Genomic DNA, 25,295 nt, shown 5'->3' on the forward strand with positions numbered 1-25,295 from the left:
AAAAAATTAAATTCATCAAATGCATGTCAAGAATCAATTTAGTTCTTCATATATAGTTTATGCTTAAAACTATTTCTTCTAATTTAATATTGCAATTTATCGTACTTTTATCTTTTTAATATCAAAATTTAATTTAAAATATTAAGGTGATCTAATTCAATTTAGCTTTATAATTTAGTCAAATACCCTGGTGAAATAAAAAGTGTCACATAAATTAAATCAGAGCAAGAGTAATTAGTAAAATCTAATAAATGCTCCGGTTGAAAACGATAATATGGCTCCATAATTTCCTAAATTTTACTACATAATATGTATGATAACAAATAATGTAAAGAGTAATTTAGTAATCCTTTATGTCCATATTATATGGTGTTTTTAGCTTGTGCTAGAAAGTAAGAAGCATATTACTAAATTGCCTTAGTTAAATACCAACTTAACATGATTTTTTTAATTAGGTAAAAATTCACTTATCAAATTGATAGGACATTTAGTCAAAAAAAAAAAACTATTAATACCTTCTCAATTATATATTAAAAAATTATGCAAATTAAATATAAAAGCTAAAATACCATATAATATGAACCGAATGAAGTAAAGAGCAAGAAAAAATTCACTTAAAGTTATTACAATTCAATATACACCAATTACATAAGCCCACATAAAAATTTACTTAAGATAAAGAATTGAATTCAAAATATGAGATTAGGCAAAAGACAAAACAAAGCCACATGTAACAACAACATTTATTTAACTATCTAATAAGCATGAGTCCCTTGGACGACCAAGGGTAATTCAGTAAAGTGGCTTTGGTCCTCCAGGGTATTTTCGGTATTCTACATCACGCTCCAACATTCTGGAATGATCGGTATTTAAAAAAAAAAAAAAGACTCTCGGACCATCCATCTTCCGTCTTCCCTAATTTTACACTAAAATACTCAACCCAATTCTAGAACCATCTTTTGGGAAACCAGAAGCCCACTGTTCATCCTCTTCCATTTATTTGCTCTTCTTCTTAGTTTTACAAGGTTTTCTTCCAAAATTCTAAATCAAAATTCCAAGTCGACTCCACTGATTGTGCGATTTTTAGGATAATTTTAAATTCCCTTTATAGAGATTGATCGTTTCAACTGGGTTCTGCATGCGTGGTGCTTTGGAAGATTCAAGATTAATTTTTGTGTGAAAATTTTGATCGGTTATTCTCAGGTGAGTTTCACTTACCCTTGCCCATCCTCTGCTTGACTTACTTCATGTATTACGCCTAAAAACCGTAATCCGGCTTTATCCCAGTTACAACCAACAACAACAAAATGTTAATTAATTGTCTGTAATTTTAGTGGTAATACATACAGTACCAGTTTCTCAAAAAAAAAAAAATTAGTGTTAATACATCTTTTGATTTGGAGTTTTGCATCATCTACGCGGAATTCTCGATTAAAGAGGTTTGTAAGATGTATTACAAATTCCTAGTTTATGTTTTCCATCAAATCTCTTGAGTACAATAGGTCTAGGTGTGCTTCTTTTTATGAAGGGAATTAGTGTCGATTGGTGGCAAAGTTTCATGACGAATCTAGAAAAGGTTAGTTTGGTTAAAGAGTAAATAACATCAAATCTATTGGCCAAAAGAAACTTAATGGTTGTTTATCTATATGATAACTTGAAGGAAAAGATAAGAAATAACATTCCCATTAGATAGATGTCCATTAATCGTGTATTGTAATTTTTGTTGCGCCTTTTTAAAGTTTTATGCGTGAAGAGGAAAAACCATATGGGAACCTAAAGCCTTAATGAAGGAAATAATAGTTGCCAAAGCTACTGTCTCGAACTCTTAGTTTTGTAAGCTACGTCATTAAAAATCATAACAAGAAATGTCGCGTGATCCCCCATGTGGGACAATTTGAGGTGTACGAGAGCTTAGCATAGCTCAAGCAAAACTAATGGTTGGGTAACTTTCACAATGATGCAATAATTGGGCTCTGATTTTTTTAAATGTAACTCTCATATACATAATGACCAATGGAAATTTCTTTGAATATCATCGATTACCTCAAGCTTTGTTGGAATAGTTGTCTTCATTTTTTAGGATTAACTTATTTTTTCAGGATAAATATCAAGGTTTACTTATTGAAGTTACACTCATTTCCTTGCAATTTTCATAAATTGAACTTCAATAATGTCCTGAAATAGCTATCTATATGAATTTGTTAGAGCTAAGTAGTCTGGGGACCTGCTTTCTCCCCGTGAAAGATAAAATAAATGATATTATTTAGTTGAGGATAGTCATGTATTGTTTGTCGATCAATGAATCCCTATTTTTGGACCAAAGGATGTTTTTTTTTCTTTTGCCACTATCTTGCCACTTTTGAGTAGCGTCTCTATCGATGAATAATGTGAGCAAACTTGGATAGTAGTGTTCTAACACACACATTTCTAGAAGTCTGAGTTCTTGCTTCATGCTTAGGTTCGTAGCTCCAACGATTTTCTGGGCTACCCAACAAGTAACAATGGATAAAGCTTTGAATTATCTAAGGCTAGATGTTGGTCTCATAAGTTGTCATACCGTATGGATATCATGTTTTTTTCTCCCCATTCATTTAGTTTTCCTAACTACATTTCATGTGGATTGGCGTAACTCGCTTAGTCTCATAAATTTGTCATACCTACGGATCTCATGTTGTTCTCTCCATTCATTCGCATCCTATCTACATTTCGTATTTACTTCATCTCATTATACATCATGGTAAATATTTATAGATGTAAAGGCACTTTCCCAATGCCTAGGTGTACTATTAACAAACTTATTTTTTACGGTGGCACACATAACTGTATAAAGTTGAGAACTAATAAAAAATGTATTCCAAAATATAGGTTGATATCTAAATTAATCATGAACTTCATTATCTTTAATCCTTTATCTAAGAAAGATCCAAAGGAAATAACTCACAAGAACTTCTATTGTGTTGCAGACTAATCATAATTTGTTTTGATGATGAACTTTCACCTGGCTATTTCTCACCAATTTTTTTGCCAATTACGTGAAAATTATTCACGCAAGGACATTGTTGTTATATTTGTGAATTCACCCTAGCTACTTGCATTTGATTTCTTTTGTTTGAATTGTTAGTACTTAATCTAATTATATACTTGAAAGAAGGGTAAATTCAACTTGCGGTAATTCATAGGCTGATTGTTTACGGGGGCTCTTTTTAGACAATTGTGTAGTTTGGAAAAAGAATTTGGTGGAGATGATACAAGCAAGTGATCGAGCTCTCATCCGGATAATTTCAACCAATGAAATGGCAATTTATGAAGCATCTTACAAAAAAAAAGTCCACTTTAATATCGGTATTGCATTTGAGATTTTTGCACTTTTGCATAACCAAAGGTGAATTTGTTCGGTATCATTGGCACAAATGGAATACTTAATTACCATGGCTAACCCGTAGGTGGACTCAATTTGGGTCAAGGGATGGTGAAAAACAAATTGAAGTAGACAAGCTTACATACCGATTAAGCAATTTTCATTTATCATCATAAATTATGCATGTCTCGAGTGGTAAGTAATACATTTCATTCCGATATTTAAGTAGAGCTACATATCAACCCTCTATATTTATTAACTTTTCCGGACAATTGTAGAGGTTGGATTGTGTGAGTAATATTTTGATCATTCTCGACAGCGAGCCGTGATAGTTTTCAATTTGTTACCGGTTTTAGTGACACATCAAGTGGCTTTTGTATGTACCTTTGGCCTTCCCAAATTTCAACCGAAATGCTTCGAAATGTTACCACCATCCAAATTTCATAGAGATGAGGTACAAAAGTTTCTTCATAGTCAATGATCTCGCAAGTAGCTTTGAAACCTTTTGATTAGTAACCGTTGTCTTTAGCTAAGTACTATAAGAAAGTGCAGCAGAGTATCTCGCTCCATCTACTCTTGAGATTGGAAGTGTCCGATATAAATCTAGATTGTCATTGGATAATTGCATTTTCATATCACCATTAGGCATTGTATGAAGTATGTGCCTCATTTTAGAGGAATCTTGAGGCTAGCAAGCTACATGTAAATTTGATATATGACCCATTTATTCATGGGGTTTGAATGAAGGCTCACTCTCTTCCGGGGCTTAAACTCAAGTCTACGCATGACTAGTGGATGTAAGAATATTTTTTTTTTGATTTCATCCGGAGGTTTTAGCTATATATCAATATACAAGTGCTTTATCGAGAGTGTAAGTATAACCCGTTGCTAAAATCTCGGTGTCCTTCCCATTTAAATTTTCCATATCTATTATTACATTTAGCGTTGAATTTTGGTTAATTGAATTTCTTTTTCAATTTCATTTCGTCAGAAAGTATGCCCTAAAAGTATTCGAAGTCATCCTACAAAATAAAGTTGTTTCTATCGCGCATCAGATGATGTGAAACAATTACTACTTTACATGAGGATGCATGATGTTCATGTTGTAATTTGAGAATGAAATATTTAAGGAATGCCTTCTGACATCAATGGGAATGAACTCTAAAATTACAAATGTTAGGTATCTTATGTGATTGAGTTAATTATTGATTCATTTTCAAAGTTTACTTAAATGCTTTTGCTTGCACTTTCTTATTACATGCTTAGGCAAAAAGTGGTCGTAGATGCAAATTTACAAGGTAAAAGGTTGTTCAAAGTTATTAGTTTAATAACGCAATAAAATGACATAGGCACATTCTCAGATAATGGGCACGCTAACTATATAATATTCGTGGGTTGAGGGTACCGCAGGTATTCCGGCATTTGATTGCTATTTACGGCAAAATGATATCCTTCCTCTTCCCTTATCCGAGCCATCTTTTGGGGAACCAAAAGATACCGTCCATCCTTTCCATTTATTTGTTCTTGTTTTATAAGGTTTTCTTCCAAAATTCTCTCTAATTCCAAGTCGACTCTAATTGCGTTTTTTTAGGATAATTTTAAATTCCCTTAAAAACTCTACAACCAAATCAAATCGTGTAAAGGCTAAACACCTATATGACGGTTGACTCGCAGAGATTGATCGTTTCAACCGGGTTCTTAAATGCGTGGGTATTGGAAGATTCAAGATATATTTTTTGTGTGAAAATTTTGATGGGTTATTCTCGTGTGAGTTTCACCACTTGCCTATACACGCTTGATTTGCCAAATGTATTACGCCCAAAGTTAGTCTATTTTGGTAGTGGTGAAGACTTCAAAGTTTGTTGGTGTTTCGATTTTGAACTGATTGCATATAATCTTCGCATCAATCTAACCTCTATAAAGGTATTTCTTCTTTTAAGAATTGTCAATCACATATACTATATTGATGTGCAAGGCAAATAGGGTAAAGATATGTGGGAGAGTACTATTACAATTGTCCTGTTGTGTTAGATGCATTAATAATTAAGCATTTCAAAATCGTTGTTTGCTTGAGTTTGCTTTGGCTATAGCTACATGGGATGTTTAACTTTTGTCTTCAACCAATAAACAAAAAATCATGACAAATTCCATCATGCTTCATAGTTCACAATGTCCCAAAATTCGCAATCAGGATCCATCACAAGGTATTGGGGATTTGTCGGGTTTGGTGTATTTTTGATAAGTGATTAATGGGAAAAACTATCGCAATATCGAGAGTTCTTTAGTACTTAGTTGATCATTTACCCATTCGTTTCCTTTTTATTTGAGTTTTCCCTTTTATATATAGGGGTTATTTATGTTCATTTCTATTCAGATGTAAATGAATTAGAATTCACATATATTCACACCCCAGTGATTGAAGTTGAAATGTTAGATTTATCAACTAAAGCCTCCATTTCGGGACATTCATTAAAATTAGTTTGTCCATCTAAAACTATTTTCCATCTAAAACTATTATATATCGGAGAATTCACTCTCTTAGTTCAAGTACGTTGGTAGTTTTGATGTAATGGGGTGAGTGAGGAGGGTAGAATGGGATCATAGGATTTAGGGGTGACGTGTTACAAGTTTTTAAATTTCTGAGCACAAACCCATCCGGTAAAATTCTAATCTTCTTTAAAGTTATCACAACGAGTTTAAGATTCGGAGCTTCGAGATATGCATGAGTGCGTTTCAACGGATGTATATACTGTTTGGACAAAGTGATGGCTGCAAAACTCTTCTTGTTCTTTCAGGTATCAGAAGGAAAATGTGTTCTCCAATTAGTCATATGCCACAAGTCTGTCATCCAATACTATCTTTTAATTGTGTTCTAGGTGTGACGTATTTATCGATGCCCTAAGATCCCAAAATCTCTATACAACCGGATTTCTACCCCAATCAAGTTTCTTCCTCTCTATCTAGAAGATGCTTGAATACCCACTAACAATCTCTATATGGTAATTCAATTTTTTTGTGTGACATGTATTTAGAATATGTACTTCATCTGTACATCCACTTGTCTTTAAGCTAAAATGTGGGAGCTTGAACATAGGCTATCTGAGAAGCTATATAATGCATTGTACTAAGGAGATTATGGAATACCAACAATTCATACTATTTACCAATCCCAAAAAAAAAAAAAAAAAAAACTTTCAAGATAAGTGGTTCTTGAAAAACTGATATATGCGCTCAACGACCTCTGCCATGAAGTGGTGGCTAGCTTTTTCATTCTTCTTTTTTGGTTACTTGGTGCCTAATGATGCAAATTAATGGAATATCATGGCATGAGCATAAGGATCAATTTTATGAATATAGAATGTAAAGACAATTATAAATTATTCCCATGGACATATGACCCTTTATCAAATTCTATAGCTCTCTACTCAGATCCTCTTCCACTTCACTTACATTGACCGTGTAGAAGATTCTGGTAGATTACTGAAGTAATAATCTAAATTAAGCTATATCAGTTATTTCCTAGGTGCCTTCAATTTGTTTGTAAATTATAGATTTGGTCAGTTGGTGAAAATATAGTACTTTACAACTCATATGGTACTTTGAAAATGAAGGAGCTTAATTGCTCCCTGAGCCATAATAAGTGGAATTAGAGAAAAAGTGGGTTAATTTCAAAGATGTTAAAAGAACATGAGGACTAATGATCTAATGATGGATCACAAATAGGTAGTATTGAAGTCGAGGATTACAAGATAATTATAAGGTTATAATCATAGCATTCAATTCTACATAAAATTGTGCTTGGCGAAAGCTGACGATTGAATATAGTTGGTACACCTCAATACATGGTTAGATTCATAGTTCTAAAAATTGATTACATCTAATAACGACTTACTGCGTTGTTTTCTTGATGAGATAGTTGGTATATTTTTATGCTGTAATTAAAACGTGGAATGGTTATTGCTCAGTAGACTCTCTTGTGGAGGAAGTGAATATATTGGAAAAATAACTCAGACTGACATTTTATATTACTCTTCTATACACTGAGTTACTGAATATTATGTTTCATGGCTTAGCAACTGTTATATTAGGATTTGGTTGCTGCAAATGTTTCATGAACTGTAGATAAAATATATTGGATGCTTTCTTGAATGGTTCTCTAAACGCTTCATTCCTTCAAAACACTATATATACTTTGAAGGACAATTTTCTAAACCTTCCTTTGCCCCTGTTCAAAGAGTAGACCATCTCTGGTCCACTAATCTTACAACGGGACTGCAGACAAATCCATGAAATAGATATTTTATAGATAAACTGTTTACCAAGAGAAATATTTTCATGTTTTCCTAACTGGTGATTCAGATATTAAAAGAATAGTGTTAGTACCTTCTTCTACCCTTTAGAACGGATTTAAGGCACTTTTAGATTTGACCTTTGCTTGACAAGTAGCTTTTTTTCCTTATAAGACATGGAGCAAATGTGGATGCGGGGGTAAGAAAGGATGCGGGGTGCTTGAACAAGGATGTAAAATCAACTGGTGCCATTAACCACTCAATATATTCGAGACATACTTTGTCAATGGCTGATGCAAGGTGTGCTCAAATTTGTGAAGTTGGCAGCTCTTGATGCTTCTTTAGTTTTTGGTAATTATTTTGTAGTCTAATAGGCTGGTTGTCTTAGCTTCCAAATTTAGCTTATAGTTTGGTTCAGAGAGCTGATCTCCTATATCAGCTTCTTTAACATTCTTTGATGCTATATTGACAAAGATGATTCTTACTTCCTTTATAGCTACATTCCCATCGTTGCTTTTGCAGAAACAAAGTTTTAATTTTAGTAAAGTTCGTTTCTGACATCTTTATATTCTATTAAAACTAAACGACAAACAAACAATAATGTGGGGCATAGGCCCGTGCCTTGCACGGGCAAACACCATCTAGTTAAGAATAAGGTTGAATATCCACTACTAAAAAAGGGGCAAAAATCGACGGCCAAAACCAACGGACTGCGTCGGTTTTTCGGTGAAAACCGACAGAAAATAGACGCATACGGTCCGTCAGTTTACATTACGTCGCTTTTCGAAAGCCGATGGATTGCATCTGTTAAACCGACGGACTCTGTCGGTTATCAAAAAAAAAAATTAAAAAAACCGACGAACACCGTCGATTTATTTTTAAAAATAAAATAATGAAATGTAGCAACTTGGAATCGAATCCGGGTATGTTCCGTGGCATTAAAGGTCTCTACCATTAGACCACTCATATTCTTTGATCAAATACTTACATTGATTTAATTTATGTTGTTTTTCGCTTAAAAACCGACGAAGCTTTTTTAATTAAAAAATAAAAATAAAAGATCGACGGAGTCCGTCGGTTTATTTTAGAAAATAATATAAAAAATTATTATATTTTTCGCACATTGTTGGCGAAAAATAACCGACGCAGTCCGTCGGTTTTCTTAAAAAAAAAAAGATAATAAATTGTCGAAAAACCGACGGAATCCGTCGGTTTTCCCATCAGTTTTTTCCGTTGGCTTTTTTCTGTTGATTTTTGCCAGTTTTTTAGTAGTGATCATTGATGTGTATAACTAGAATAGGGCTGCCATATGTAAACTATTTTGGCCTACTACCAAAAAAAAACACTCTTTGGACTCAATGGGTGCATAGCTACTATATAAAGAATAGGGATCTGAATGAAATGCTTACCCACTAAGCAAGCAAGTTGGCCTGTCAGAAAGATATTTGGTGTGAGAAAATGGTTCCCACCAGGAGAAATACAAATTGCATTGCTACAACACTGTACAAAAGGAAAATTTGGCATTAAGAAAGCATACCAGGGATTTATACCACAATTTCCCAAGGTGAGTTGGAAGGGCATAACACTAGGGGCTAGCACTCTACGAAGACGTCAGTTCATTACATGGCTTGCTATCCAGAAGAGACTAGCAACTGTTGATAGGCTTGAAAAGTGGGGTATTAGTGTGAACAAAGACTGTATATTGTGCAGTTCAGAGAAAGAAGAAACAATGGAGCATCTATGGTTGGAGTGCAGCTATGCAAAGCATATGTGCAGTGCACTGTTGAACTGGATAGGAGTAGTACATCTAACTACAAATTGGGACACTAAGGTGCAATGGCTAGAGAAGCAAGTTAAACACAACAGGGCCAGAGCAGATGTACTAAAATTTCTCTTCTCACCAACTATTTATCATGTTTGGAATGAGAGGAACAACAGAAGATTTAGAGGGACTCAACAAGAGAGCACAAGAAAGCTTAAAGAAGTTGCTATCCAGCTGCATACTAGAGGAAATCATCAACAGAAGCGGAAGCATGTTCTAGAGGACTTGAATTGTTATCCTACCTAGGACTTTTTGTTTTGTATGCAATTAGGTAGAGCTCTGAAAGGAGATAGTGATTTAAAGTTATGAGGTCTAGTTCTATAGTCTAAACAGAACCAACAGTTTGTGTACAGAACTACTTGTGGTTAGAAATAAAAAAGTGCTTTCGGCCAAAAAATAAAAAAAAATAAAAAATAACAATACCATAGAAGTAAAATTTTTGTGAGGACTACAAAAGCACCTCATTCCCTTTTATATATAGTAGTAGTATAGTTTGTTCGACAAAGAAGATATCGATGAATCCCCTACCCTCTAGCTCCGTACATGTTCTTAGCCACAGGACCATCACATAAATTTTACACAATTCAACTTTTTGCTAGTTGATGAGGAAAATAGTCATAAATAACAAACATTATGTTCTCATTTATTCAAAAGATAGAAATCTAACATAAGATTATAGTCCATGTAGGTCCATTAAATTTATTTTCTTTCTTGGGATCACTAGTGATGAGCAACCAATTTCTAAAATCTAACATATTATCACAATCCAGACCAACACATTTTTTTCTATGCTTAGTCCTAAATTTAACTTACAAAAAAAAAACTCCCTTTTCATATCAATTTTTCGAGTATTGAAGGTTTTCCTATATATATCGTAAGCATTCTTAATCACCTTAATCGTCACTTTGTTTATTAATATTTTATTAATCTGAGGCTCTGCTTTGTTTCCTTATTTTATCTGCCAGTTCTTTCTAGTTTTCCTTCAAATTAATAAGAATGCACCTCAGTGCACCATATACTTAAAATCTATATATATATATATGAAGGAAGGATATGGGGTTGGTGATGTGGCACTCTCCGAACTAGCATTCATAATTTTCCTTTTTCTCAGATTTTTGGGATTTTTACTCAATTCTTTCACTTAAAACTGCTACATAAAAAAAAAAAAAAAAAAAAAAACTTCACAATTATAGAGGCTGAGACTGAAACGTCACAACTCATGAAAAGATGCCTTTGCAGTTAAAAGGCCTTGACTTCTGTGGTGTATGCATCTTTCAATTTCAAAGTAGGCTTTTGCAATTTTCTTTCCATTTAAATTAGTAGAAGTTTTTACTTCCCGGAAGTTTTCATCTGTGCTCCACAACAACTTTACCGTAATATCACCGTGCTATTTCCACCATTACATTCGCTAGCACAGTAATCTCCTCCTTCCGCCATTTTTTACTGTACAATCGCCTCATATTACTCAACATTTATACGTGTACGTCAATTTGTGTGTGTTGAAACTCGGGTCGGATGAACGCCAATGGGCCCGACAATTAACCGGAAAGGACGTGAAACAGTGGCTATTACAGATATTGGCGTTGTTTTCTATTTGCAAATTTAAAGGCATCCAGTAAGCCAAGGCAATATATTATTTGAAGAAGATGAAGTTATACACATGCATTAGGTTAAAAAAAAAAAAATTCCTACGGCTGATGGTCAGTATAGCCAGTTCGAGAAATAGAATATAAGTAGGGTATCATTAGGGTTTCTTGCTATGTATATAATCTTGGAATTATCTGAATTCTTGATTGAATCTGGCAATACCTTATAAGGCAAATGAGTGTGAAATTGTCTTGGACAGGGCATTGTGTATAGATCATCGAGAAAATAATAATCCAGACAGGAAAATATCGCAACAATTGTTGTATTTGATTTGCCAAAAATATGAGTGTTACAATCTCTATGATTCCTCCGATTCGTCTTTTCAACAATAAATTAAAGGGCTTTTGAGCTTGATCTTGAACTTGATGGATTTGATTTTGACTTGGACTTGAATTCAAGGGCTTTTGAGCTTGAGAGATCTTGAATCTTTGTCCGGATCTCTAGAACTTCTAGAGAAATACTTGAGTGCTTGAATGCTTTTTCGCTTGTAGAGAAAAATGCGGCGTTTGATCCACGAGCTCTCCGGCTTCTTGTTAGAATTTCGTCCTTTTCCGAATTATGAGACCCCTATTTATAGTTGTAGGATGGAGGAGTTGTGATAAGGACAAGCTTTTTTCGACCAATCAGATTTCAGTTGATATGGCGATATTTGATTGGTCGGAACATGTCACTTGTACACGTGGCACATCTTCATTAGCCTTTGATTTGACTAGGCATGCTGCATCATTTTGACACGTGGCATGACCCTATAGGCTCCTTTGTTTGACTTGGCGTGCCACGTCATTTGACATGTGGCACTAAAGTGGGCCTCTTGGAAGATGACATTTGGGCTTAGCAAAGTGGGCTCATTATTTATAGCCCAAATTAATGGACTAGCCCAATAGAATTTGGATCGTTTTAATTAAATCCATATTTATTTGACTTAAATAATTAATTCAACTATATTAGCCATAATTTATTTATCTGGACTAATATATCTTGAATATAATTCAAATTTCTTGTGGATTTAAAATTAATAAAATTTCGTTATCCACAAATGGCCCCTACTTCAAGACTTATCGAGATATAAACTCATTAGACCCTCGAGACTAGTTTTGAAGTATTGGAGTATTAAATTGACAACTTCGAATACCCCGATGGTGAACAATTGTATTCATGAGTTTAATTGCATGCATTTCCAATTTTTTTCTTTTTTTGACTTTGCCAATGCATTTTTCTACACGTAATTGCTATGCTTTTAATTTTTTAAACCTATACGTACATATGCAATTTCAATAAAAAAAAACCCTATTTTTATGTGGGTTCCATGTGTCCTTTTTGAATTAAAGAAAGATCCCATTTTTTAATCAAATATTTGCATCCGGACACCGATTTTGTCATTCACCTTTCCATAATTGAAATAAAGTATTGTCTTTTGATTTAGGACACCCATATCCAATTCATATTGGAAACCATCTCAAAACACCGACGCTATATTTTTCTCATCTATAAATTTGAGCATGTTCTCCATTATTTTTTTTCAATTCCAACGCTAGCACAATCTTTGAGTTTTTTTTCAGCGTTTCCTTTTCTTGCATTGTTTCTCCCTTTTTTTTTTTTTTGGTAGGACCAACACAAAAAGTTCATGAGAGATCAGCTTAATTTGCGAGAGAATAATATTACCTCCGACATCTTAAGACTGACATGCGGCATCCTTTTATTGATATATTCATGAAGCAATCGGCTTAGGGTGCGAGAGAATAATATTACCTCCGACACCTTGAGACTGACAAATAAAGATCCTTTTGACGACGTATGCAAGAAGCAATCAGCTTAGAGTGCGAGAGATTAATATTACCTCCGACACTTTGAGACTGACAAGTAAAGACCCTTTTGATGACGTATGCAAGAAACAATCAGCTTAGAGTGCGAGAGAATAATATTACCTCCGACACTTTGAGACTGACAATTTGCGCTCCTTTTAACAATACATTCACAAAACAATCGGCTTAGGGTGCGAGAGATTAACATTGCCTCCGACACCTTAAGACTGATAAGTCCCGTTTACATGAATTCAATCAACTTCAACCTTGTGATTAACCAAGCTTCTTTTGTTCATGCAGTTTGAAGAGATGGTTCACTTCAGAGATTATACGTCTCCGTCCTCCAAAAACAAGTATCTCATTATTGAAGCTGAAAATGGCGAAATCTTAACCAAGTTGCTGACTTATATTCCACTGGTCGGTTGGTACGCTGGTCCGTGGCCATCTTTGAGGAATTCTCTCCATATGCTAAATTGGACTTCAGAACACAACCAAGGCTCTAATCGATCGTCAACAATGTGGTCCTTTAGGAATCCTAACCATCGCAAGTCGAACGTTGCGGGCACCCTTCCTTGTTTAGGACGTCGAATACTTCAAGGACAAGTACATTGGGGATCAGGAACCATGAAAATTGACCGTGAATATCATCATACACCAGGATATTGGGAATGGGCTGAAGATGTGCTTGGCAGAAGTCAACAAACTTTGAAGACAACGAGAATATATGATGCTATTTATGCTTCTCTGTTCACCTATGATCGCAATTCAAACATATTGCAAGCATTCTTTGAAGCCTGGTGTCCAACGACAAATACATTGCTTACATCCGTTGGAGAGCTATCAATATCCCTTTGGGATTTACACGTCATTGGAGGTCTACCCATTGGTGGTTCCCCTTACGAAGAAATAGTGCCCGAAGCTAAGGAGCTTACAGGTACTAATGAGAATAACGAAAGGTTCCTTCCCCAAACATGTGAGCACCTATTCGTAGCCTTTCAATATCTTCAAGAAGGTGAGATTCATAATCCAAGGGTGCCTTTGAGCAAGTGGATAAATTTTTGGTGCAAAAGAGCTTTGAAATACGAACCTGCTCCACCACGGAAGGAGAAAAAGTCTGCTCGCTTGAAGTCAACATATAATCCAACTGGAGCTATACCTGGAGCAGCCGAGTGGTCAAGTGCAGATGAAGTAATGTTTTCCAAACTTGGAGTAGATCATGAACAAAGGGATGATACATATTTAACAGCCTTCTTATCATGTTGGTTGTGCGCCTTTGTATTTCCCTCTAAAGATGGTGACTTCATTCGACCGGGGACTTTTAGAATGGCGGCCATGATGGCAAATAAACGAGTAATTAGTCTTGCAGTCCCAGTCTTATCAAACATTTACAATGGTTTAGCGAAGATTTCCAAGTCATCGCAACTTGAGCATATTAAAGTGTCATTTCCCATTCATTATTTATATGGTTGGCTTGCTCACTACTTCAAGACGCATTTTGCACTTCCTAACGGACCATCAGTTCCATTAATGGTAGTATATTTTGGAGAAGGTGCTGCAAAATATTTTGACGGGGAGCATGCAAGAAAATGCGTTCATCGAGGAGATAGCGTTGCTTGGATTTCTACTATGCCAAATAGGTCCCGTCCTCATTATTTTGTGGACAATGGCAAGGAACCAGAGTTGGAGGTGAGTTACTTTATGAGCCTTCGTTTTAATTACCTTCCTTTGAGGAGTGAGGACTCCTACATCTTCGAGCCATATAGTCCGCACCGATTCAGCCGTCAGTTTGGGTTTTATCAAGACACTCCTGGCGTCTTGGAAAGTGATATTCGCAGTGCCTCATTAGCTGAAGGACTTAGATTCTCTCGAATTTGTGTGTCCCAAAAATCCATGTCGAAGGCAACTTTCCCTAACACTACGTCTAATGTGAGGAAGCTCTCTTCGTCCGAGTATAAATCCTGGTGGGCAAAAGTGCATGGGAAATATCTCGAAGACAAATTGCAATCGTTGGTGGCTGCTGTTGGCCCTATTACAGACATTCTTCAAGAGCATAATGAAGAGGTCTTCGCTGATAAATCTCTTGCTTTAAAGTCTAAAGCAGTTTTGCCACACAAAAGCAAAGGGCCTCCATGTACAGACGTTCAAAAAGAGAAGATGCTTCCTCAGGCTTATCAAGCTTCTAAAAAGCGACCACCACAAGACGAAAGTGATAGCAGTCATGGGGATCGTTGTCCGAAGAGATTCAGACCACCCGTAGACGAGCCAAGAGACACTACTTCGCATGCGGTAGAGATTCATGACAGCGATAGCAGTTCTTCAAGGACTTTGACAGCTACTAAAGAGGTAATGATTTAAATTTCCCTGCTGCTCCGTGACACTTGAACGAGTTTACTGATTGTTTATTATTTCTATGCAGCCAAGTAGCGTCAATATTTTGGTGGCTTCTCACCAAAGCAAGCCTCAAGATAGTAGTGAATCTGTAGCAGGGCCAGACTCACGGGGATCACTTCCAACATCTAAATCAGAGCGAGAGGCCACTTCTATTTCTCATGGGAGGTCTAAACCAAATTTGGGACTCAGTTCTCGCAAACCACCAGCAACAACTATGTCCGTTTTTTATGGAAGAAAGGTTGTGATGACTCTTCGAAAGAATTTCGTTTTGGAGGCTTGGACTAAGATCCAAGCTAAATTCTCCAACCTTTCTGTGGATTGTGCATCTTCTCTTGAAGATGAGGTAAAAGTGATCCTCGAGGAGATGGATGGAAAGGACTTGGATATTTCCCCTTTGAAGAAACTATTGGATTCTTTCTTTGAGCTTGCCACTTCCTATGACCAAGCACGATCAGCTCTTGTTGATAAGGCCGCAGAAGTCGAAAAATCAGAGTCATTTGTAAGAGCCAAGGAACATCTTGATCTTGTCTTAACTGAAAAAGATGAGAAGGCCAAAAAGCTATCTGCTACTCGTCGATCTCTTAAGGCAGCGAAGAAGAAAGTGAAGGAGCTACGAGCCCTCAGAAACGCCACAGAGAAGGATGTTGAGGAGTTCAAATCTAAAGTCTCAGCTGCTGAAGATGAATACCGTAGATGTGTTGATATCTCCCAAGCAACTGCAAATAATTCGGCCGACGTAGAAGAGAAGAGGCGATACTTAGAGGCTAACCTTCAAGACTTAGTCAATTATAAGTTTTGTCTAGATTAGCTTGCAGGAAACTTTTTTTTTTTTTTTTACTTGCTCTCCTTTTGCTTTCTTGCATTTGATTAGTTGATGTTCTTGACAGTAATAAAAGCTTCTCGCATTTTGCTTTTTACTGCAATTCTCGTTGATATTTTTTATATAGGGCGTAGATTTTCAAATTGAAAGGTTTAAAAATTTTTTTTTTTTTTTTTTTTTTTTTGTGCTTCAACATCAAGGATCATTTACTCGTTTCGTTGCACATTGCCGCTGTGTTAGGCTTTGCTTTATCTTAAATGTTGTTTTTCATGTCTCGAAGTTCTTGCGGGCGGCTTTACATGCTGAAACGCCGATAGTTTCAGATTCGCGCAGTTTCGCCAAAAAATTCATATCTCGATGTAGGAGCGTTGAAACCATGAGCCGCAAAATTCTCAAGAAACTAGACTTAGGAATCTATCATGTATCCAAAAATCAAAGTCAACAAACATATAGATCATCCCAGATAAATCCAAGAATTTGGCTCTACATGCTGAAACGCCAATATTTCTCAGATTCGAGCAGTCTCGCCAAAAAAATTCATATCTCGACGTAGGGGCGTTGAAATCACGAGCCGCAAAATTCTCAAGAAACTAGACTCATAAATCTAGCATGTATCCAAAAATCAAAGTCAACAAACATATAGATCATCCCAGATAAATCCAAGAATTTGGCCTTATTCATGCTGAAAAAATTCATATCTCGACGTAGGGGCGTTGAAATTTCTCAAATTCTAGAGTATCCAAAAATCAAAGTCAACAAACATATAGATCATCCCAGATAAATCCAAGAATCTTTACATCAATAAAGCAGTCTCTCCAAAAAATTCATATCTCGACGTAGGGGCGTTGAAATCACGAGCCGCAAAATTTCCAAGAAACTAGACTCATAAATCTAGCATGTATCCAAAAATCAAAGCCAACAACAATCTGAATAGTTCCAGATAAATTCAAGAAGTTGACAATACATGCTAAAATATCAATAGTTTCAGATTTGCGCTTAGATTTCGACGAAAAAATTCATATCTCGATGTAGGAACATCAAAATCATGAGCCGCCAAATTCTCAGGAAACTAGACTTACTAATCTAATATGTATCCAAAAATCAAAGTTGGAAACCCTCTGGATCATCCCAGATAAATTCGGGAAATCCACCTTAGATTTTTTTATTCCAACTTGAAAACTTGACGGATTTGAAGGATTGAACTTGAAGGCTTGCTGGATTTTAAGACTTCAACTTGCAGACATGGTGAATTTAAAACTTTAGCTTGAAGACTAACATATTTGAAGGCTTCGCCTTGCGCTTGCGATGGCTTTAGACTTCAACTCGAAGAGTTGCCGTTTTGAGGCCTTCAATTTGAAACCAATGGAATTGCAGAATTTTAACTTCTTGATTTGACCACTTGCTAAGAGATTACAATCATTCCATTGGAGAAACCCATTTGTCATGGAGATTTGCCTTCATTGGACCACTGGTATTTAGTGAAAGTCCAAATTGCAACAAAAGGATGCTTGTATGTACGATCTCCAGGTGCCTTGTTAGACGGATTTCATTTGAACAACTTTATCGAGACAGGGGGATGCTTTTTTTTTTTTTGACTCATGCGACTGAACTTAGAATAAAACTCTAAGTGCCTACGTACCTCGGTGAAGAGGATCAAGTCATACCGTAGTTCAGAAAAATGAGTTTTTTTTTTTGTCCTAACTTTTGCCTAGGCTGCCCCTTGCGGGGTTTTCAACCTAGCGGACATTTTTTTTTGTGTCCTAACTTTTGCCTAGGCCGCCTCTTGCGAGATTTTCAACCTAGCGGACATTTTTTTGGGCCGTGCACAGTTTATACTCTTGCGGGCCAGGAGTTGCATGCAGTTTATGCTCGTGCCTTAAGGAGCGTCATCTTACTTTAAGGATAGTACTTCTTCAAGAACTTTGCGTTGATAGGACCGATCCTCAGGCCATCCGCATCAACAAGCTTGTAAGCGCCACTTGAATATGCTTCTTGTATGACATATGGTCCATCCCATTTTGAGGTGAATTTGCCCCCAGACTTATGGGAAACGATGATGGGTCTTCTTACTGCAAGGACTTGATCTCCCACTTGGAAGGACCTCAAGCGAACCTTTTTGTTGAAGGCACGAGATAGACGGGCTTGATAACATTCAAGATTTTGTTGAGCCTCCAGCCTTTTCTCATCAAGTGCTTCTAACTCTGCAAGACGCAATCGAGCATTTTCCTCTTCGGTGAGCCCTTCTTGAATAGCAAGTCGTAAAGAAGGTATTTGGCGCTCAAGTGGTAGGACTGCTTCAACTCCATAAGCAAGCGAGTATGGGGTTGCTTGCGTTGGTGTGCGGTAAGTCGTCCTATATGCCCACAAAGCTTCTTCCATTCGTTCATGCCAATCTCGTTTGGACTTGGAGACAACCTTCTTCAACAAGTTACACAGAGTCTTATTGAACGCTTCAACTAGACCGTGGCAGCATGATACATAGAAGATTCACACTGCTTGAAACCGAAGAGATCACAAATCTTGTTCATCAATTTGTTATCAAATGGCTTGCCATTGTCCGTTATTATGTAACGAGGAATGCCGAAGCGGTAGATGATATTTACTCGGATGAAGTTCGCAACATTCTCCTTCTTCACTTCTTTAAGAGCGACAGCTTCGGCCCATTTTGAGAAGTAATCGGTTGCAGCCAAGATGTACAAGTGTCCACCAGAAGATTTCGGCAACGGACCAACGACGTCCAACCCCCAAGCGTCAAATGGCCAAGATGCGACGGTCGGGTGTAATGCTTCGGGCGGCTGATGTATAAAATTCGCATGAAACTGACAAGCCTTGCATCTTCGAGCATAGTCCAAGCAATCTTTCACCATCGTTGGCCAATAATATCCCATCCTTTTTATGTGGAAGTGGAGCTTTGGTCCAGATTGATGTGATCCACATACTCGAATGTGCTTCTTGCAAAGCTTGGACTGCTTCATCCTCCCCCAAACATCGCAAGAGTACTCCCTCAAAAGATCTTCTATATAAAGTATCCTTGTAGTAAAGGAATCGAGGTGCACGACGACGAATTTCAGTTCTTCTTCTTGAGTCTTCTGGCAGTATCCCATAACTCAAGTAGTCAATGATGGGTTGTCGCCAGTCTTCCTTTGCAGCTTCAGAAACAGCTACGAGATGCTCAAGCTCATTTTTCGCGCCTTCATCCTCATTTGGTGGAGGTACTACCCATTTTTGGCAGATAGTCACTTGTGTTTGATCTGGCAGAGTTAGCGTTGAAGCTAGAGCAGCTAAAGCATCGGCTTTCTTATTTTCCTTCCTTGGAACGTCTTTGAAGAGTCACATCACCAAGCCATCCTATCAAATTTTGAGCATAACCATGATAGGAGAGTAATTCAGGCTTCCTGACTTCATAACTTCCCAGGAGTTGATTGATCACCAACTGAGAGTCACCAAATACTTGTAACTGCAACTGCTTCATGTCAACTGCCATTTCAAGTCCAAGTATTAGTGCTTGATATTCAGCGACATTGTTGGAGCAACATTGTGTCAAAGTAAAGGAGTATGGTAGAACTTCTCCTTGCGGAGTAACAAACACCACACCAGCACCAGCTCCATCACGTTGTGAAGCACCATCAAAGTACATTTTCCACGGAGGTTGAATTTCAACGACCATTGCATCTTCGTCAGGAAGTTCATCGGTTAGCTCCCAATCATCAGGTATCGGGTGATCCGCCAAGAAGTCCGCCAATGCCTGTCCTTTTACAGCCTTTTGAGGGATGTATGTGATCTCAAATTGTTGAAACTGGAGGTACCACCTTGCTAGTCGATCACTGAGGACTGGTTTTGACATCACAAACTTAATGGGATTTGCTCTGGAAATAAGGTGAACACTATGAGCTTGAAAGTAGTGCTTCAACTTTTGAATCGAGAAGACTAGCGCCAAACACAACTTTTCAATTGGCGTGTAATTCAGCTCATTTGGTGTCATCATTCTGCTCAAGTAGTAAAGAGAATTTTCTTTCCCTTCACTATTCTCTTGGGCCAACAACGCTCCAACCGACCTTTCTTGTGCTGAAATGTATAGTATCAATGGTTTTCAGTGTACAGGGCCACTAGAGCTGGAGGCTTCATTAAATATGACTTGATATTCTCGAAGGCATTAGTACATGCTTCGTCCCACTTGAAAGGGGCGCCCTTCTTCATGAGACGACTGAATGGTTGGCACCTTCCAGCTAAATTCGAAATGAATCTCCTAATGTATGCTAGCTTCCCTTGCAGACTTTTTAACTCATGAATATTTCGAGGCTCGGGCATTTTCAAAATCGCATCAACTTTGGCTTGATCAATTTCGATTCCTCGATGTCGAACAATGAAACCAAGGAATTTTCCAGAAGTAACTCCAAAGGCACATTTCAATGGATTCATTCGAAGTTGATATCTCCGAAGTCGCTCGAACACCATTCTCAGGTCTTGCAAGTGGTCGCTCCTCTTTCTTGATTTTACCACCAAGTCATCCACATAACATTCAACATTTTTGTGGAGCAAATCATCAAAGATATTCTGCATAGCCCTTTGATATGTGGCACCAGCATTTTTCAAACCGAAAGGCATCACTTTGTAACAATAAATACCCTTGGGTGTACGAAATGCAGTAAGCTCTTCATCTTTTGGTGCCATGCGAATTTGGTTATAGCCGGATGAACCGTCCATGAAAGACATCGCCTCGTAACCAGTGGTAGCATCAATCATCAATTCTGGGATGGGAAGCGGGAAATCATCTTTAGGGCATGCGTTGTTAAGATCCCTGAAGTCAACACAAACTCGAATTTGGCCAGTCTTCTTTTTCACGGGAACGATACTCGAAATCCATGTAGGATATTTAACTTCACGAATAAAGCCAGCTTCAATGAGTTTGTTGACTTCATTTTCGATTGAAGGAACCAAATCTGGTCTGAAATGCCTTTGGGCCTGCTTAACAGGACGGGCACCATTCTTGACCGCCAGATGATGGACTGCTACTTTGGGATCTAATCCAGGCATCTCTTTATAACTCCAAGCAAAAACATCCCTATATTCTTTGAGTATTTCCATGTAAGTGTCTTCTTCATCACCTGTTAGAAAAGCACTTAGGTAGGTGGGCCTTGGGTCTTCATCAGTACCAAGATTAACTTCTTTCAAAGAGTCTACTGTGGTCTTCACCCCTTCTTCAAGTTCTGGAGGAGCATCTCTAGCATCTTCATCCTCTTGAGGATCACCATCATTGAAAGATATGTGGTAACACGAGGAGATGTCCTCCAACTTCTCGGCAACCTCCATCTGAAATGAAGTATCTTGATCACTTTGTGTAGTAATATGATATGAAGAACCTACACTTTCCTCATCTTCGTCACGCTCCTTGGTATACACCACAGTGTGAGACTTTGCTTTTAGCACCTCCCTACATGAAACCACAAGGTTTGTTTGTCGTCTCATTCTAGAAGGAATCAAACTTTGTATATCCTTCTGGATTCTAGGCAAAGCAAGCATTTTCACGCTTTGATAATCTCTGTGGAACTTGTTCTTCCTTTTCTTCTTCAACTTCAACGGCGCTAATCTCTCAAATACAGAAGCTTTTATGGCCAACTTTCCAAGACGATCAAACACTGAAGGCCTTTTGTTAGAAGCAACAGACTCATCTTCCATAGTGATATAGTTGGTACTTGCCTTTCTTATGGATATGTGAACTGGCGGAGGTTGTTTGTATCCCAAACCTTCACGTGATTGCATCATGGTAGCTCCTGATGGAAGTTTCCCTAACTTTGACGGCTCGTTGGGGTTGTACCCAGCCTTGACAAATAACTTGTAAGCATTTGGATCAAAGCCTTCATTTGTACGTTTTGTAGGGAGTGCCATATTTTGTGGCGGATTCTGAGCCACGAAGTCTCCAAGTAGCTTTGAGGACAAATTTATCGCGTCAATTCGTCTGATGGGAAGAGTTAGCCCCCCTAGCATATTTTCTTGAGCTTCAGATGGTTGACCTTCCTCTTTCTTCAACTTTGGAACATAGCAGAGCACGGGAGTTGTCTTCTTCTTCTTCTTCTTCAAAGACACGATGTTCCCTTTATTCGGACTGGAGTGCGGCACCTCAGCACCAACTTCAACTTTTCCAATAGTCTCATCAGCTCTTTTAGTTGCGATCTTATCACTCTTGGTCGTTGCGATGTCATCGACTTTTACTTCTCTCACAATGTAGTTCTTCAAATAGAACTTCGCATCGACGAAGTGTGACTCAGCTTCAGTAAATGGCTTATCATCAGCAACTATCTTCTTTTCGACACTGCCTTCGAGATACTTCAAACATTGATAGTAGGAGGATGGGACAACTTTATTCTCGTGTATCCATGGCCTGCCAAGCAACATATTGTACGAAGTCTTTGCGTCGATGACATGCATCCATGCACTTGATCGCAAATCTTCGATGGTGATATCTAATTTGATAGCACCTATGGCTCGTTGCCCCCCTTGATTGAATCCTTGTATCATCAAGCGGCTTTCAGAAAGTTCTTCAGTTGTGATACCAAGTTCCTTCATTGTGCGAATAGGAAGAATGTTAACTCCAGATCCATCATCTATCAATATTCTATTTATCCTCTTCTCGAGGGCATAACCCACCATGTACAAAGGACGATTGTGTAGTGTTTCACCAAGTAGAAGATCGTCATCCGTGAATGTGATTCTTGTATCACATGCGTGTACCTCTTGGGAAGAAGATTCAATAGGCTTTTTAGATGATGATAGAGACAACGTTGATAGGCTTTCATCCTTTGCTTCTTCTTTATCAGTATTGAAGCATGATGCCTCAATGTTGTCTCGAGTAGTCTTATTGCGGAACCAACTCGGTAGGAATTCCTCCAAAGTCACGGGACGTCGTGGTTCCTGGTGGTAGTTCACCTCCACTTTTGCTTTTTTCGGATGCTCAACTGATTCTTGCTTCCTTGGTCTTCTAACCATCCTCTTCCTAGTTGGTTGTTTAGATGATTCTTTTTGTGGACTTGTTTTACGGCGTCTCCGCCTAGTCACCAGAATCCAACCTTCATCATCGGCTTCATCAACTTGGGTTTTATCTTCCTCCAATGGTCCTTTCTCATGTTCTTCAAAGCTGCGTATCTGGACCGGATCGAGAGAACCAAAGGTGATAGAGACTTGATTCGAACTCTCCTTCTCATCGTCAAGCAGAATCTTGTTTTCATTAGCCAACTGCATAACTTTGTCCTTGAAGACAAAGCACTTCTCAAGAGGGTGACCCACAAGTCGATGATACTTGCAATAGTTCGGGTCGTTTGTTCTTCCAGCTTCATTGGGCCGCTTCATCTCTGGTAACTCAATGAGTTTCAGCTCAAGTAGTTCATCAAAAATTTCAGGGACATCAGAATCCAGGAAGGGGTATTCTCTTTCTTGCATCTCCTTCAAGGTAGACTTTCGGCTTTTGTTGTCTTGGAAGGAAGTTGCTTTCATACTCTGCTTCTTGCTCACCTTCGTAGTAAACTTTACAGGCGAGACATTGACGTTCATGGATTCTTTGTTGTCACTCTTGGGAACGAACTTGCTCCATTTCTTGGGTTCCTGCTTGTCCTTTTCTTTGCGAGAGTCGTAGACAGGCATTACTTCATTCCCAGTAGAAGACATGCTTAACTCCATGTCATGAGCACGAGTAGCTAGTTCTTCAAAAGACCTTGGCTTAATTTCTTGCAAGATGTAGTGAAGACCCCAGTGCATTCCTTGGATACACATCTCTATCGCAGAAGCTTCGCCGAGCCTATCTTTGCAGTTTAGGCTTCGCATTTCTCCATCGATTGATGAAATCGATAATGGTTCGCCCTTCCTCTGGCGAGTGCTTGTAAGCTCGACCATGCTCACGGTACGCCTTGTGCTATAAAAGCGATTGAGGAACTCCTGCTCTAGTTGCTCCCAACTATCGATAGAATTAGGCTCAAGATCAGTGTACCAGTCAAAGGCATTTCCTTGAGAGAGCGGACGAACTGTTTGACAAGGTAGTCTCCATAAGTCCCGAGCGTTGTTACATGCTTCAACAAAATGTGCAACATGTTGCTTTGGATTTCCCTTGCCTTCAAATTGTTGAAATTTCGGAGGTTGATAACCGGCGGGCATCTTGAAGCGATCAATTCTTGTAGTGTACGGCTTTCCGTAAGTAAAAAAGACTTGGCAGCAACTTCGTACTTATCCTTGATAGTCCCTTCAATGAACTCCTTTAGTCGGTCAAGCGGAATCATCCCTTCAGAAGAAACTGGAATTTCCTGGTAGGTGGTACTTGTTTTGCACGAGGTTCAGTCTCCTGTGCTTCTGGACCCTTCCCAGGTGCGTGGCTGGATTCTCCTTCCATTAATCCATCCATCTTGTCCATCAACTTCTCAATCCGAGCGTCTTGATTTTGCACATGCTTGGCCAAGCCATCAATCACCTTTGCCAAGTTTGCTAGTGTCTCCTCCATTGATAAAGCGTTAGTTACCATTGCTTGCATGATTGTTGGGGATGTTGGAGAATAGCATGGATTATCGCATAAGTTGATCTTTGACCTGACTACTTCGTGGTGTGAGTGGAGAGGATCCGTCACTTGAAGTATCATCATCTTCCTTCATAGCAGAGTGCTTGGATCCAGAGAGATCAAGTAGAGCTAGAGTCTTCTTAATCTTTTCAGCAATGCTGCTTCCTTCCTCCGATGTATTAGTAGAGGATCTTGCTCCTTTTGGGGATGAAGATCCAAAAATAGGAGTTGTTGCGGACGACACTTGGAGTGCTTGTTGTCCCAACATGCTTGTTTTGCTCCTTGTAACTGGTCCAATGCTACCGAAGGTAATGTCGAGGATGCTTTTCACATCAGCAGAGAACTTGGAGTCAGCAACCTTGGAGGAAATTGAGTTGGAGTTGATCTTCTTTGAGGCCATTTCGACGTTATTAAACTTTGATAATCGAAAAGTTGAGATGAGAGGTAGAGATTGTCCCACTGGGGGTGCCAGAATTTGTAGACAATAAAACTCGCGTCAAGAAAATAATAATCAAGACAGGAAAATATCGCAACAATCGTTGTATTTGATTTCATAATATGAGTGTTACAATCTCCATTATTCCTCTGATTCGTCTTTTCAACAATAAATTCAAGGGCTTTTGAGCTTGA

At 38.0% G+C, this 25,295-nt stretch overlaps 3 protein-coding genes and 1 long non-coding RNA gene across 4 annotated transcripts; 3 read left to right on the plus strand and 1 right to left on the minus strand.

The window, feature by feature from the left end:
* Positions 1-6,343: 6,343 nt before the first annotated feature.
* LOC132032614 (uncharacterized) lies at positions 6,344-7,157 on the plus strand. The gene is made up of 2 exons (XR_009408550.1): positions 6,344-6,612; positions 6,716-7,157. It is a non-coding gene; the product is annotated as an uncharacterized LOC132032614 (long non-coding RNA).
* Positions 7,158-9,043: 1,886 nt separating this feature from the next.
* On the plus strand, positions 9,044-9,715 carry LOC132034656 (uncharacterized). Its single transcript, XM_059425039.1, has one exon. It carries the CDS (start codon positions 9,044-9,046, stop codon positions 9,713-9,715), a length of 672 nt encoding a protein of 223 aa, XP_059281022.1.
* Positions 9,716-12,709: 2,994 nt separating this feature from the next.
* Positions 12,710-16,197, plus strand: LOC132035134 (uncharacterized). Its single transcript, XM_059425438.1, has 2 exons — positions 12,710-15,261; positions 15,335-16,197. Exons 1-2 carry the CDS (start codon positions 13,213-13,215, stop codon positions 16,115-16,117), a joined length of 2,832 nt encoding a protein of 943 aa, XP_059281421.1. The 5' UTR covers positions 12,710-13,212; the 3' UTR covers positions 16,118-16,197.
* Positions 16,198-18,585: 2,388 nt separating this feature from the next.
* Positions 18,586-20,111, minus strand: LOC132034657 (uncharacterized). The gene is made up of 3 exons (XM_059425040.1): positions 19,469-20,111; positions 19,069-19,380; positions 18,586-18,986 (listed from the first exon to the last, which is right to left on the minus strand). Exons 1-3 carry the CDS (start codon positions 20,109-20,111, stop codon positions 18,586-18,588), a joined length of 1,356 nt encoding a protein of 451 aa, XP_059281023.1.
* Between the last annotated feature and the right edge of the window lie 5,184 nt (positions 20,112-25,295).

This window comes from Lycium ferocissimum, chromosome 10 (genome assembly GCF_029784015.1).
Source record: "Lycium ferocissimum isolate CSIRO_LF1 chromosome 10, AGI_CSIRO_Lferr_CH_V1, whole genome shotgun sequence".
In the NCBI taxonomy this organism is placed as follows: domain Eukaryota; kingdom Viridiplantae; phylum Streptophyta; class Magnoliopsida; order Solanales; family Solanaceae; genus Lycium; species Lycium ferocissimum.

What these genes read in the sequence shown, in the direction of transcription:
- LOC132034656 (XM_059425039.1), top strand. Translation starts at nt 9,044, where the DNA reads ATGAAATGCTTACCCACTAAGCAAGCAAGTTGGCCTGTCAGAAAGATA.
- LOC132035134 (XM_059425438.1), top strand. Translation starts at nt 13,213, where the DNA reads ATGCAGTTTGAAGAGATGGTTCACTTCAGAGATTATACGTCTCCGTCC. An exon ending in CTTTGACAGCTACTAAAGAG is followed by an intron (nt 15,262 to 15,334) that starts GTAATGATTTAA and finishes ATTTCTATGCAG; the next exon opens with CCAAGTAGCGTCAATATTTT.
- LOC132034657 (XM_059425040.1), bottom strand. Translation starts at nt 20,111, where the DNA reads ATGACACCAAATGAGCTGAATTACACGCCAATTGAAAAGTTGTGTTTG. An exon ending in AAATTTGATAGGATGGCTTG is followed by an intron (nt 19,381 to 19,468) that starts GTGATGTGACTC and finishes TAACTCTGCCAG; the next exon opens with ATCAAACACAAGTGACTATC. An exon ending in TTTGCAAGAAGCACATTCGA is followed by an intron (nt 18,987 to 19,068) that starts GTATGTGGATCA and finishes CGATGGTGAAAG; the next exon opens with ATTGCTTGGACTATGCTCGA.